Raw genomic sequence first — 13,393 nt, forward strand, 5'->3', positions numbered from 1 at the left:
TTAAAATTAATGAAGCAGGAACCTAAAATAGTGGGTCAGGGCCACTATGTAATGTAGGACCAGCTACGTCAGTCGCACAAGGAACCAGTTCACTTAGAAGATGACACGATAATGGTAGACACCTAGGTATACCTCCGGTGTAAAAGGAGGTTCAGATATTAAAATCCAATCTGGGGAGGTAGATTTGACACTTATAGAATTAGCAACATCATAGGTGTGACATTAAGTATTATTAGATTTTATTAACCATTTCAGATCAATCCCATTCTTGCATCATTATGCTACGCAACAGCGCTTGTCGCTTTCGATAGTTACGCCATTAAACAACTGTCTCGTTAGGATATTTCGTCGCAAACATCCCAAGGGCCTTCATGGTGAAGGTAAATTTGTAATTCGGGTATGAGATCATGCAGCTTTTGTTGAACACTCCTTCGATTGCTTCCTGTTTCCATTCACCATTTGGTTGTTGTCTGTCCATGATGAGCTTGATACCCTTCTTTATCGGTTCGATATCGGGGTAATCGGCTTTCATTAGGGCTATCAGAGCCCAAGCCGTCATGACAACTTGTGATCCCGTCGAGTGTTCGGTGTACAGCATCTTTTCGCAGGACTAGAGACAGTTAGGCTAGCTACAAGGTAGATAAGGTACTAGATAGAAATCAACTTACTCGATAACTTTCCGACCACCCCCCATCTTCTCTTTGCTTGGAAATCAAAAATTCGCAACCTTTCTTCGAATATGGGCTATTGCCGTAGGTCTCACCAATGCTCCTCAAGCTCTCCAGCGCAAACATAGTAGCATAAGTATAACATATGGCCCAATTGCCATACCACGATCCGTCGGGTCTTTGGAATGACTTCACCGCTTTTACGGATCGGGCAATGAAATCCTTGATTTCTTGAGGCCTGTAGTCAGGCCAATGTTTCTGGAACAGCGAGAGCGCAGTAACCACTGCTGTTGTACACTCCACGTAATCATATTCGACCATGATCTTGCCAAATACTTCTGCCGCGTTCAACATCTCCATTAGCTCGCTTCCCCGAGTCGGTTCGTATGACGAGCAAGCGCCGGACTTGTTCTGGTAGGTCAATAGAGTGTCGATGGCGTCAAATATCCGCTGGTCTTCGAGGAGCTGAGGATATCCTGGGGTTTTCTGTAGAAGGATGACTGATTTTAGGGCCTCGGAAACGCAATCGCACACGGCATATCCTTGGTCTCTGGTACTGAAAGCCCAAGCGCCTTTTCGTTGCTGCCGGTAGCAAATTCCTTGGTCTTTGCAATTCTCACGTATCTGCTGGTCATCGAGGAATTTCAACGCTTTTGTTAACATTGGTCTCCATCGAGGATCCTGCTCGAGCTTCGAGTCAGTCGCAACTTGGATCAAGAATGATGTATCCCAGCATTGTACACCATTTGTACCGTTGCAAAGCATGCCTTCACTTTTGACCCACAACCCATCTTGAAGTCTCTCCAGATGCCTCCGAACCGAATACGAGCCAGGACCATCGCGTATATAGCAGACGACGGTATTCATGGCTGCATTTACTGGTGCCAGATCTGCGAAATCTGTATTCTCATCTTCCATATCAACGAGCTTACTGACCCAATCCTCGGCCTTTTTAGCTAGCCCCTTGGTACGAAGGTAAGGGTTCCAGATGTTGACGAGGAACCAGTTGGCGGTATTAAGAAGCCACGTTTTTGGGTGGTAATTGTCGACGGGACAGATGCTATTACGATTGCCAGCCCAGTCGATCCTCTCCCACGGCTCGACGAATAGTTCTTGTCTCAGGCCCCGAATAATATCCGTCTCTTCGCAAGACCATTTCTTCTCGTAGATGTAGCCCATAGGTAGGAAGACTTGACGCATGTGAATCCACCATCTCCAAGGAGCAAACGGGACCCAGTCAGGGAGAAGCCATAGCTCAGCCGGGATGGGATTGACGATATCCCATTTGCAAACGCCCAGTACGCTCAGCCAAAACTTAGCCCAATGAGGAGCAAACGTAGCTCCCCCAAGCTTATGCAGCGTTCCCCTAGCCTTGACCATCACCGGGTGTTCGGGATCCACGCCGACAATACGAAGAACAGCATAGTTCAATGAGATACCGAAGACGGTACTCTCACCTTCTATATGCAAACCCCAGCCTCCATCTTCCGGATGTGCTCTTGCAAATAGATAATTTTTGATCTCTGTAGCGACGTACCAAGGAATCGGCGTCTTCGTCGCATACCAGGTGATCACAATGCCAGGTAAAAGGAACATGGGACCGCCGTACTCGCATCCCCATTGACCCGAAGGTAATTGGAGCTTCTCAAAAAATGATAATCCGTTGACGACAGAATCGAGGGGGCTCGTAGGTTTCGGTAGGCTAGGAAGGCCCTGTGGTAAGTAACGAGGATTAGTTACCAAGGAATACACTAGAATGGCAGGGTGAATCCCTCACGGTCTCTAGTCCAAGGAACCATTTATCGGCATAACTCTGTGGCCACTTTTGTACAGCTTCTTCATCTTCCAGATATCTCCAGGTGTGTCTTCCATTCTCATCCAACATGCGCCATCGTGTTAAATCGGTACTTTCTTCGAGTTTTGGACGTTTCGATGCTGTTTCGAAGGTATCGTCACTGGGACGTTTCTTGTGTTGACTATCGGAAAGCGAGAATCCATTGGCTTTGCCATTGGACTTTCCGTTGGCTTGCGGGGTGCCATTGGTCTTCGTAGAGCTGCTTGATCGAGTCGTCACCATATTGAAGACTGTGTACGGAAGGATTGGTATTATTTCAGAAATGTCGGACAGAAAATATCGTAAGGTTTAAAAAGTAGGTATGGCTCCAATTTCCCATTAGACTTCAGCCATACCGCAATTGTCCGGGGAGGCAATCCTTCCGATTTCCCGCCTATTTTCTTCACATGCACGCATAATTAGTGGAATTAGTGGACACGATTGTTGTGCTGTACCTTGCATGTCAAGCTACGGTAGCGGATCCATGAATTGGGGTCTCAAATGGCTATTTGTGCAGGGGTGCAGAGATTAGATAAGAGCTTAATCTGGGGAATGTGAAAGCTCCCCCATACCCACCCACTGTAAAAGCTTCAAGAACATTGAATAGAACAGCAATAGCGTCCCTTGCATGTTCTATGATGGAGCTTCGAAGCTACCTACTCGAGTATCTGGTAACGTGGAAGAGAAGGAGCTTCCGTAGCTCTTTTTCATCTCCCATGTATTCTCATGGTTGATTCGCTCTAGATTCGTTCTAGATTTATTCCATATAGAATGAACAACCCACGAACGTGGAACTTGTCAATTCACGGTATCCCGCTACTATGAAAGAACTATAAGACGCCAACGCTATTATGTTCGCTAGAGATTTCGCGCAAGATGCCCAAAGCCGCAGCATCATCTCCAAGATTGAGGGTATCTTGGAAGATATCATCGACGCGCTTAGCGAGAATCGAGTGCTTGCCATTCCTTTGCGTAGTCGCCGGTCGGGGAATGAGAACCTAGTCCGATTTCCAGCAAACACAGGTGCAGAGGTAAAGAGATTTAGTAGGCCAATCTACCATCATCATACCTTCCTATAGATTTTAAATTCGCTTACAATATTGCTTCCTATTCTCAAGCGTGTCTTCTTCAGATCCTTCATATGTGCCACGAGGCATTGATCTCCGACCGTGTCATTACAAAGAGGTCTATCCTAGGTTATTCTATTTCCAGGGATCAATCGCTAATTGTTATCAGAAACATATACTATCAAGACCCGGATCTTTTCGGTAGCCAACAATATGTAGATAACTTGGTCGATGATGTCGCCTTTACATTCAGAGTTGGTAGAGACGCGTTGAATATTGTACGAATTCAATGGACGAATCTTGAAGGTCCAATATCAATAACCAATACAGGTTGCCGCCTACAAAGGCCTTGTCGCAGGAAACGCCACTATCGCATTAAAGAGTAACTCTCTATTAAATTGCAGTTCTGACAACAATGTATGATACAGAGCCAAAACGCACATCACGCCGTTGCTCAGTTAGCTAATAAGATATCATAAGGGTATATTGATTCCACACGTCGAGACAATCCGTGAAGTTGATGTTGGCGAAATAAAATGGATCATGGTCATTGAGAAGGAGGTGAGAATTGCTTGCTATAGGCCTAGGTCCTACTCAGGATAATCTTACCGCCCTTCCAGGCTACCTTTCGAGGGCTGGCTGCATCTCGATATTATAGATCATCAGCCGCTGGGACAGGACTTCTTATCACAGTATGTTCCCATCATAGAAGCCAACAATCTCGAGAGTTCGCTGATAATTTTCTAAGGGCAAGGGGTATCCAGATCTCATCACACGACAGTTTCTTCGTTTTCTTCACTCGGCCTATTCCCGAATACCTATCTATGCACTTGTGGACTTTGATCCTAGTGGCATTGACATTATGCTCACGTACAAATGTGGGAGTCGTAGCCTCAGCCACGAAGAGAATATTACAACACCCGGGCTTTCGTGGCTTGGTCCCAAGGGCTGTGACATTCTAGGCCACACCGGTCATCGCCATTCAATAGGGAACCCCCCATATACGCACCAATCATTCGGCGTCAGTCCTCCGTCTAGCCAAGAGTCGTCAACGCCACTAGCATTTTCGCGCATGCCACCAGCAAGTCCGGTTGAAATCTTCTCCAACCTTACTACGTTGGATCGACGAAAGGCAATAACACTCTTAAGTAGATTTACCAAGGCAAATGATGAGGATACGGGTAGAGATATGGATGAGAATGAACTAATATGCGAATTGCAGCTAATGTTAATGTTAAACCTCAAGGCTGAGATTCAAGCGGTAGATGATCATGGGGACTTGACTGGCTGGTTGGACGAAAAGCTCGCAGGCGGATAATAGGTACTAAATGAACTGGTGAGTCGAATAACAATCTAATTAGTAAATCCAATACAATTATGAATATTTATATTTACATTTACACATTTTTTAATTCGTATGGTTCTGCAGAAGATGGCTAACATCGCATCAAGCCAAAGCGCCACCAATCTTTGCAATCACGTGATTTTCACAATTTTAGTGCCAATGTGCTTAATTTTCAACAGCGCTGAGTCTCATCATAAAAATCACCCAGGTGCCGTGCCAGTTGCCTTCTAGAAAGCCGAAATTTCTCGAAGAGCCTAACTTGACCTTCATATCCTATGTTACTAGTATCTCTTGAAAACCATAAATTTTTCGAAGATCCAAGTGGAAATAATTGAATATTCTCCACCCCATTTGCGCCTAAGGAAAATTTTCATCTATCCCGATCATCCATCACTCACTGAAGCACGGACCAAGACAAGCATCGCTGCCGAGTCGAGATAGGAGCATTCAACTTTCGACCGCTAAGCAACAGGATCAAAAGGGGTATAGACAGAAAATGGCCCCAAAACTATCGGAGGAGGAGATCGATGATCTCATATACTTAGCCAGGACTGGAGATGATGCAGAGCTCACGGAAATGATCCAAGAGCTCACCAGCCGAGAGAATACCACAAATTCTCAGATCTTAGAGGCAGCAAGAGATGATGGCAAGGCGACCTGCTTGCACATGGCGGCAGCAAATGGCCACGCAAGTAAGTTCGCCTCATTTGTATTTACTTATTCATCATCTCCCTTCTCTTCGGGGCTAGCGAATTTCAATCTACTACAATAGATTTCAAGATCTATCATCTAATGAAAAGGAGGTCTACATAGCTTGTACTGTACACGAGCTATAACTTTTACTAATAAATCCAACATAGAAACTATCACATCAATACTATCACACTTCCCTCCTCCTAGAACGCCAAAGACAGCAACTGGCCCGACGCCGTCTTCAGAAGAAGGTTCGCCATCAGCTGAGGCATCAGCAGAAATCTCGTATGTCAATTTCCAAAATTCGTTTGGGAACACGGCCCTGCACTGGGCGTGTCTAGGTGGCCACTTGGACGCCGTGAAGTTATTACTATCGAGAGGCGCCTCTCCAACAGCGGCCAATGACAAGGACCAAATCCCGCTAGACTTGGCAGCTTTCAACAACCATATGCACATCATGGAGTACTTCTTATCTCAAAGCAAGGATATCGAAGGAGATAATGCCCAGGAAGGTGGGCTTGAGAAGGGTACCCAAGATGTCCAGATGGAGGACGAGACTAATAGTGGAGAAGAAGCCGGTTCTAAGGTAGAACCGGGCGGTTAAGCTCGCGCTACATCATAAAATCAAATGAAATCATTCAAGGGGTTTCCAAGGTAACTATTGCTTACTGCCGCCCATAACTATTACAGTCCCATGAATCAGTCCCATGTCCCTAGATACATGGAGTAACGCCGCAAAGCAAGTTTACTCAATGGTATAATGAGAAAATACCTACCTAACATCTATGCTATTACAGAGGTATATACCAAAGGATATTTCCAAGCTGGTACGGTACAGACGAAGAAACATAGTACCCAGACATATCCTAAAAGTCGCAGCCAAAGACTCGAGGCGACGCTATGCGAAGATCTCTTCCAAATAAAAGACTTTACAACCGTCTCAACCAAGCATATGATATAATTAGAGAGAAAGAACCTGATGTCTTGTCTCATCGAATCCCTCTGTAGTGCCAGGTTCACGAGCCCATGGCAAACCCCCGACACTAGAAAAATCCACAGCGCTCTAAGGTTGTTCCTAACAGACCTCTTCCAACACTCATCTTCTTTCCAACAGAAGTAAGATGGTGTGTAAGCAGTAATGACTTCGACGTGGAATTTGTGCCAGAAAACCCCCCAAAACCGACGAAGTGTGTATGCTTCGGAAACACTACCAAACGCATATGTCCAATCCGAAGGCATGTCCCATTGTAAAATAGACACAAACAGGACAGAAAATATATCGTAGGCCAGATTAACCGTAAAATAATTACTCGAAATCCAGTAGGATGATATCACTATTCGCAGAGATAGATCTCGAGGAGTCATGGGAGGTAGGAGGCCTTGTTTCTCCGGTGCAAAGTCTTCGATGTTGATTTGAAGCCTTACGAAAGATGCAAGAGTTAACCAACTAATGAAACGATTCATGAACCATAAGGTTAGGATTCGAAATGATTTTGTGAGTGCAAAGAGCGTGCGAGCGGTTATCACACCATTCTTCGTATCAGGAGTAGCAACTCTCTTGGTGAACGATATTTGGCGTAGATTGCTCCAAATCCAGAATGTGTCCCTGAGATTATCCTTCAACCTTTTCGAGGGGTCATAAACAACTTTCCGTTGGGTGAATAGAATGGCGAATGCATGTAAGATAGTTGCAATAACGAACAACATCCATGTTTCCGAATAGGGGCTTGGGATGAAGCAGTCTACGATTAAGCTGCTTATCATACAAAAGATGTGAAGAGCGCCTAGAGAGTACCGTAGGTAGCCTGGTGGCTTTCGAATTGAGAAATAGAAAAGCAGAGCTGCTAAGAGAAACCAGAGAGCAGAGAGAACCATGATTGGTGGAGCGAGGTGGTCTCCCTGGTACTTGACTAGGTAAGTATGCTTGCATGCCATACATTCTGAATATCGTTTCATGCGTCTTTATTAAGCATGGCCGTTGATGTAGTTTCGCTCTTTTGGCATGGGGTGACAATACGGACGTAATGGTCATTGATTACTTTATCCCAGAAACACAAACATCATGTTAATCAACCTCAATTAAATGGGAAGACGCAAACGGGGGCAAATGTTTCTTATATTTACCGTACAGCATACGTACCTATTCAGGCAGCGTCTACACTCTTTATGTAAGATACGTTGGTAGCACAGGCGAATCTTGCTGGTATCCTCACAGACCCGGGGGATCCCAACCGGTAGAGCTTTCATTATTTCCATAAAACCTAGTTATAGTGCCACGATATATATAAATAAGGCAAACTCTGTGTTGGGGTAGGTAACAAGAGGCCCAGATCTAGATTTGATAGTTTCGTAGTATTTCTAAATTATTTGTTAGCCCCTATTGTGTGATTTGGTAACTCAATGGATGTGATGGTCAATTACACATCAAACTAGATGTTTTCAAATTTAATGATATCGTATAGCTAATAAATGGTCACTTTATATCCTAGATCCGACGGTTATGTATTGCGACGTCTTCCTAATAGGTCGATTTTGATGGAAGTACTTACCCACCTGGGCACTTGACATATAAGAATGAGCTTGGATACCGTTATACTTCTGACTACCACATACCGTACGATTCCAACCCAAGAATATCATTCAGATACTCAATATGCCTGCTTTCAAGATAGTTTTGGATGCAATCGTTGACGCCTTTGAGTCCCAAGACTACAAGAGAGAGATTCTACACATCTCAGGTCCCATCGACGCCCGCAACATCGTCGACACCGAATCTGCGCCGCGCGTCAACCTCGCCGGGCGAAACAGCCTTGGCGAAGGACCTTGTGGTGTTCCCCAGTATAATTACGATCTTTGTGGGAAGTCACTGCATAGTGTAACTATCAAGAGTTCCTCTCCAGGGCCAGGAGGTAAGTTTCCTTCAAGCATAACATAGCGTATTGGTTTTGGAAATGCTCATATTGTCCCCAGAGGCTCAGTATGACAATGTCCCGCCTACCTGCATGGTTCTCTCTACGGTTCTAGCAGGGAAATGCGATACGAACGAGGGACCGCATCCCATCCCGTGCGGCGCTGCTTGTCTGTTGTATACTGGAGTGACGGACGAGGATCTAGATAGACTGGAAAGGGCGCTTGGGTTGATATCCAATCAATAAGATGGTTTTTTCTTGGTATCTGGTTTGATGATTGTGGCAGTACGAAGGTTCGGATCCACTAAGATATAGCGGTCACTCCCTAGGATTTAGGGGTTAAGTCACTGAAGAGGAGCGCCATATGGTTTAAAATACACGGTTTAGCCCTTAAGCAAATGTGTATAAGTTTAGAGATAAGATAAGTGGGTTGATTTGTTAAGACCATCGGAGTTAGGGTTTAATGGCATGTATAATGATGGTATTGAAAAGGGGAAGATGTATGATTGTAGGAAGGACTTGGAAATGTCGTTTCCATTTGCAGGTGCTTCATCCTTACGGACATATTTTTCGCAGGTAATTGAGAGGTGAAGACTCTGAGGAGGAATGTATTTGTATTTCCAAGGTTCTTCCCTAGAATGATTTGGACAGGCGACAGGGATCAGCATAATTCTGCCAGGCGGTAAATGTGGGGTTCCTTAGCTAATGCATCCGTAGATCTCTCACATCGGTCGGTATTAATCGATAAAGCCGATTGATCTCCGAGCTCGTCGGCAGCTTACCCTATTAAATTTTGTTTTACATCAAATATCTCACTGAAGAACATCCAGCGACCACTGAAATCGACCGGAGGCTTTTAAAGCTACGTACAAAAAATATGTCGGACCCAGCATTCGACTCCAAAACCGCAACGTTCTTGGAATGGTTCCGAGCCTGGCCGGGTGCAACTTTCCACCCGGATATCAAGATTGAGGATCTCCGCAAGACGGGAGCGGGTAGAGGAATTGGTGCGACTCACTCTACATTTGAAATGTACTCCGTGGACATTATTTACTAATTAATGTCCAGTCGCTACTGCGGATATCCCTCAGGACACAATTCTGTTCAACATTCCGAGGACGGCAATCATTAGCACGCAGACTTCTGATCTCCCAAGACGCATACCACAAGTCTTCGAGACCACAGGCTTAGAAGATGCGGACAATGAGGCAGATGAAGACGGGAGTGAGACTAGCGGTCCTCCAGATAACTGGGTCTCGCTTATTCTTATCATGATCTACGAGTACTTCCAAGGGGAAAAGTCGCGATGGAAGCCTTACTTCGATGTACTTCCTACTCAATTCGAGACGCTGATGTGGTGGTCGGAGCAAGAACTCCAAGAACTGCAGGCCAGTGCGATAGTTGGGAAGATTGGTAAAGATGAGGCCGACGAGATGTTTCGCACTAGGGTGCTGCCAGTAATAGAAGAGCATGCAGATGTCTTCTACCCGGATGGATCCCAAAGGCTTGGCGAACAGCAACTTGTATACCTCAGTCATCAAATGGGTAGCACCATAATGAGTTACGCTTTTGATTTAGAGAATGATGACGAAGAGAATGACCCAGAAAATGACGACGAGTGGGTGGAGGATAAGGAAAGTTCCCTTATGATGGGTATGGTCCCGATGGCGGATATTCTGAATGCTGACGCTGAATTCAACGTAAGTCAATTGATTCTACCATGTGCGCTATTATTTTGTGGAACTAGTATTGATCATCTCCAGGCTCACGTCAATCACGGCGAAGACAGCTTGTCTGTCACGACACTCCGGCCAATTCCAGCTGGCACTGAAATACTCAATTACTACGGTCCTCTCGGCAATGGGGAGTTGCTAAGACGTTACGGGTACGTAACAAGCCACCATGCTCGATATGACGTTACGGAGATATCCTGGAACTTGATATTGTCTGTATTGAAAGATGTCATCACGGTTGATGAATCGGTTTGGGGTAAAGCAGTCAATGAGCTCGACGTGGAGGAGATTGAAGATGCTTTTGTTATCGAACGAGATTCAGGAGAGCCAGATTCTACAGGACATCTTCAGGAAGAAGCCCCTCTTAAAGAAATCCCCGCGGATCTGATGGACCAACTCCACACGATACTTAAAGAAATCCGAAAGGTCAGCCCAACAACGATTCCCGACAAAGCTACACGAGATGAGATCGCACTAGCAGCCATACATCGTGCCCTCGAGTTAAGATTGGCCCAATATCCAACGAGTCAAGCATTCGACTTCAACTTATTGTCCGGCGATAAGGTTTTCGGTCGGCAGAAGATGGCCTTGGCTGTGCGATGGGGCGAGAAAGCGCTGCTGCAAGAAGCGATTAACTTTACACAGGAGAAGTTGTCAAAGGTCAGATCAAAACCTGATCAAGAAAGTGAACCATACGCGAAAAGACAAAGGATGAGATGAAGTCGTAATCATGCCATCGTCACAAATCTTATGCAGGTCGGGATTCTGGCTCCCACAGTTTTCTTCCGAACTATGATTAGCCACGTGTGTGTGCCAGCCTGGCGGCCTGACGTCCGGCACAGCAGTGAAAATTAATTAAGTGGTGCAGATTGTGCAGATGGTGGAAATGGTGTTGATATTTTACTCCCAAATCGACGTTTCGTGGCTGCGACTGGCTGCTGGGGCGTTGATCACAGCTGTTATTTTCCGACGGATCTGCTGTAACTTATCACGTTTACTGGCTGGGCGATGTTGGAAATACAAGGACTGGGGTTGCACATAAGGTGTAGATCAGAAAATGGACAGTTTTAGTTTAGATGTTAAATTTAGGCCTCACGGCAATCACATTTCCAAGCTTCCAAGACTGCATGCTAATGAGGAGTTCGGGATATCTAAGTTGGTGATTGCTAACCCCAACTATTCACTAAACAGCTATCTTCTAGGTCGTTCTTTAGGCCCCCCCTACGGCCCCCCCTATGCCCCCCTATGGCCCCTACAGCACGCCGGAACCAGTACATGATATCCATGGCACGTGTATTTTCAGCTTCGTCCTTTTACAACCGTCCAACCTAAATTTTATCTACAACACTCATCACACTTCTCAATTCCCATTCACTCCTTACGTACACACTCCTACTTAGTGATTACCTACACGATACGATTTAGTAGACACAAGCAAGGGATGGGTCACATCCGTTTATTCTAACAACCAACATCCTAGAACTGTGTGATGTAAATCGACGCCGCGCCTCGACACGATAATTGTAAGTGTATGATTAGATGCTTCTTTTTCAACACGCCTTCCCTTTCGCGATGCTTTTTATCTAAAACTTTAATATCTAACCAGGCCACACACAGGTTTCGTACTCGTGAAGCTGTTCAACGGCGGAATGATCCAATGATCTTCCCCGCTTGACGCTTCTCGACGCCGCTCGTTGTGTCTAGGTATACGCCGTATTACACGAATCACTTGACCTCGAAGACATTTAGCAAAATGCTGCAGCAGTGGCAGTACATTCTGATCGCTTTCCTCACTATTCTAGGTGCAATCGTCGCCGTTCTCTTGTAAGTTTCCGCATAAATTAATACACTATAAATCTTATACGAAAAGGCTTATTAATGAATACTCTCAAATAGTTGCGCTCACTGGGGTGGTTGGACCGGCTTGTCTTACTATTCAGGTCGATGGCTTACCTCAAGTGGAAGACGATTTCCACGGTCAATTCAACAGGCATTGACAGAGCTGGAGGGCGTAACTGAGAAGACAATCCGCCGTAACCCACAGACAGAGTCGGAGCAATCCGAATGGTTGGTTTTCCGCAACTCGTCTTAATATATCGTGGACTAACTCGGGATCTAGTCCGATCTGTCTCGGGCCCCTCTATCCCAGAGAAGGCCATGCATCCACAATAGTAGAAGCAGATAAAGTCGATGTAGAGGCAGGCCAAGGAGTAGCAGCAACCTGCACAACTACCGAAGTGACAACTGTGGAGAGCAAGAACCAACCCGTGCAGCCTATTAACGACGACATCCTCAAGATGAAGAGATGCACCCACCTCTTCCACGCTCGTTGTTTGGCGATGTGGTTTCTAAGAAAGAAATATAATTGCCCTGTCTGCCGAACCCCTTACTACCAGGTAGTTGATGACGGCAATTCTATGGAGAATAGTTCAGCACCTCCTCCACTACCTGTTGTTGCGTTCTGGTGATTTAGCAACATAACCGACGCGGTGCTTGAGCTCAAGCAACCCTAACACATACGAGAATACTCAAGAGACGATATTAACCCAAGAATTGACGAAAGAATACGACATGAATGATTCGTGATAGGCTAGGCATTGAGAGGCTCAAAGGTGGATTATTCAAAGAAATGGCGTTTAGGACATCTTGGAACGGGAACAAGGACAGGACATTGCAAAGGAATGGGCGTTTCGTGAGTAGGACTTCTCGAATGATCTGTTTCGTTGCAAGACAATTGATACCCCGGCTATAGCTTCATGTTTGAATGAGGATACTATGATGTTATGAAATCAATGAAATCAATTTTTATTAATTGAAATATGTGAAGTTGAAGTTGAAGTTGAAGATCGGTTCGGACCAGAGCTCAGTAAGAAATGATGTATGCACCCGGATGTCAAGTGGGGTAAAAAAAAGCACTCACGTGATCTCTCCAGTCCCTTGCAGCCATTGCGGGTCTCATTTAAAGTTAGTGCCCCACATCTTGATCGACCCTAAATGATTTCATCGATTGCCTCTTACTTTCTAGATGACCTCACGTACATCATTGTCGAGGATCGGGAAGAATTTCTTCTTCCATTCAATTGGTTTTATTTCTCTCGTCGTAGGAAATGCTCCGGGAAGCTACTATGCGTGTAACACCAGCCG

At 45.4% G+C, this 13,393-nt stretch overlaps 7 protein-coding genes across 7 annotated transcripts; 5 read left to right on the top strand and 2 right to left on the bottom strand.

Moving 5' to 3' along the window:
• Positions 1 to 319: 319 nt before the first annotated feature.
• On the bottom strand, positions 320 to 2,745 carry GGS22DRAFT_190421 (terpene synthase; the record flags this gene model as incomplete). The annotated part of the gene is made up of 3 exons (XM_047964973.1): positions 320 to 610; positions 669 to 2,381; positions 2,446 to 2,745. 3 exons carry the CDS (start codon positions 2,743 to 2,745, stop codon positions 320 to 322), a joined length of 2,304 nt encoding a protein of 767 aa, XP_047816948.1.
• Positions 2,746 to 3,095: 350 nt separating this feature from the next.
• Positions 3,096 to 4,908, top strand: GGS22DRAFT_167908 (DNA topoisomerase IV, alpha subunit). The gene is made up of 6 exons (XM_047962055.1): positions 3,096 to 3,687; positions 3,739 to 3,847; positions 3,900 to 3,986; positions 4,050 to 4,130; positions 4,190 to 4,261; positions 4,318 to 4,908. Exons 1-6 carry the CDS (start codon positions 3,644 to 3,646, stop codon positions 4,885 to 4,887), a joined length of 963 nt encoding a protein of 320 aa, XP_047816949.1. The 5' UTR covers positions 3,096 to 3,643; the 3' UTR covers positions 4,888 to 4,908.
• Positions 4,887 to 6,401, top strand: GGS22DRAFT_167913 (ankyrin). Its single transcript, XM_047962056.1, has 3 exons — positions 4,887 to 4,905; positions 5,022 to 5,606; positions 5,775 to 6,401. Exons 2-3 carry the CDS (start codon positions 5,411 to 5,413, stop codon positions 6,209 to 6,211), a joined length of 633 nt encoding a protein of 210 aa, XP_047816950.1. The 5' UTR covers positions 4,887 to 4,905; positions 5,022 to 5,410; the 3' UTR covers positions 6,212 to 6,401.
• On the bottom strand, positions 6,391 to 7,482 carry GGS22DRAFT_190424 (uncharacterized protein; the record flags this gene model as incomplete). Its single annotated transcript, XM_047964974.1, has 1 exon — positions 6,391 to 7,482. The coding sequence occupies one exon, from the start codon at positions 7,480 to 7,482 to the stop codon at positions 6,391 to 6,393; it is 1,092 nt and encodes a 363-aa protein (XP_047816951.1).
• A 541-nt stretch (positions 7,483 to 8,023) lies between these two features.
• Positions 8,024 to 8,648, top strand: GGS22DRAFT_167914 (uncharacterized protein). The gene is made up of 2 exons (XM_047962057.1): positions 8,024 to 8,167; positions 8,221 to 8,648. Exon 2 carries the CDS (start codon positions 8,261 to 8,263, stop codon positions 8,540 to 8,542), a length of 282 nt encoding a protein of 93 aa, XP_047816952.1. The 5' UTR covers positions 8,024 to 8,167; positions 8,221 to 8,260; the 3' UTR covers positions 8,543 to 8,648.
• Positions 8,649 to 9,384: 736 nt separating this feature from the next.
• GGS22DRAFT_167915 (SET domain-containing protein) lies at positions 9,385 to 11,326 on the top strand. Its single transcript, XM_047962058.1, has 3 exons — positions 9,385 to 9,523; positions 9,585 to 10,216; positions 10,280 to 11,326. The coding sequence occupies exons 1-3, from the start codon at positions 9,394 to 9,396 to the stop codon at positions 10,967 to 10,969; spliced, it is 1,452 nt and encodes a 483-aa protein (XP_047816953.1). The 5' UTR covers positions 9,385 to 9,393; the 3' UTR covers positions 10,970 to 11,326.
• A 47-nt stretch (positions 11,327 to 11,373) lies between these two features.
• On the top strand, positions 11,374 to 13,082 carry GGS22DRAFT_167918 (uncharacterized protein). The gene is made up of 3 exons (XM_047962059.1): positions 11,374 to 12,073; positions 12,146 to 12,316; positions 12,369 to 13,082. The coding sequence occupies exons 1-3, from the start codon at positions 12,003 to 12,005 to the stop codon at positions 12,715 to 12,717; spliced, it is 591 nt and encodes a 196-aa protein (XP_047816954.1). The 5' UTR covers positions 11,374 to 12,002; the 3' UTR covers positions 12,718 to 13,082.
• Positions 13,083 to 13,393: the final 311 nt, after the last annotated feature.

This window comes from Annulohypoxylon maeteangense (genome assembly GCF_022496945.1).
Source record: "Annulohypoxylon maeteangense strain CBS 123835 unplaced genomic scaffold GGS22scaffold_13, whole genome shotgun sequence".
NCBI classification, from domain to species: Eukaryota; Fungi; Ascomycota; class Sordariomycetes; order Xylariales; family Hypoxylaceae; genus Annulohypoxylon; species Annulohypoxylon maeteangense.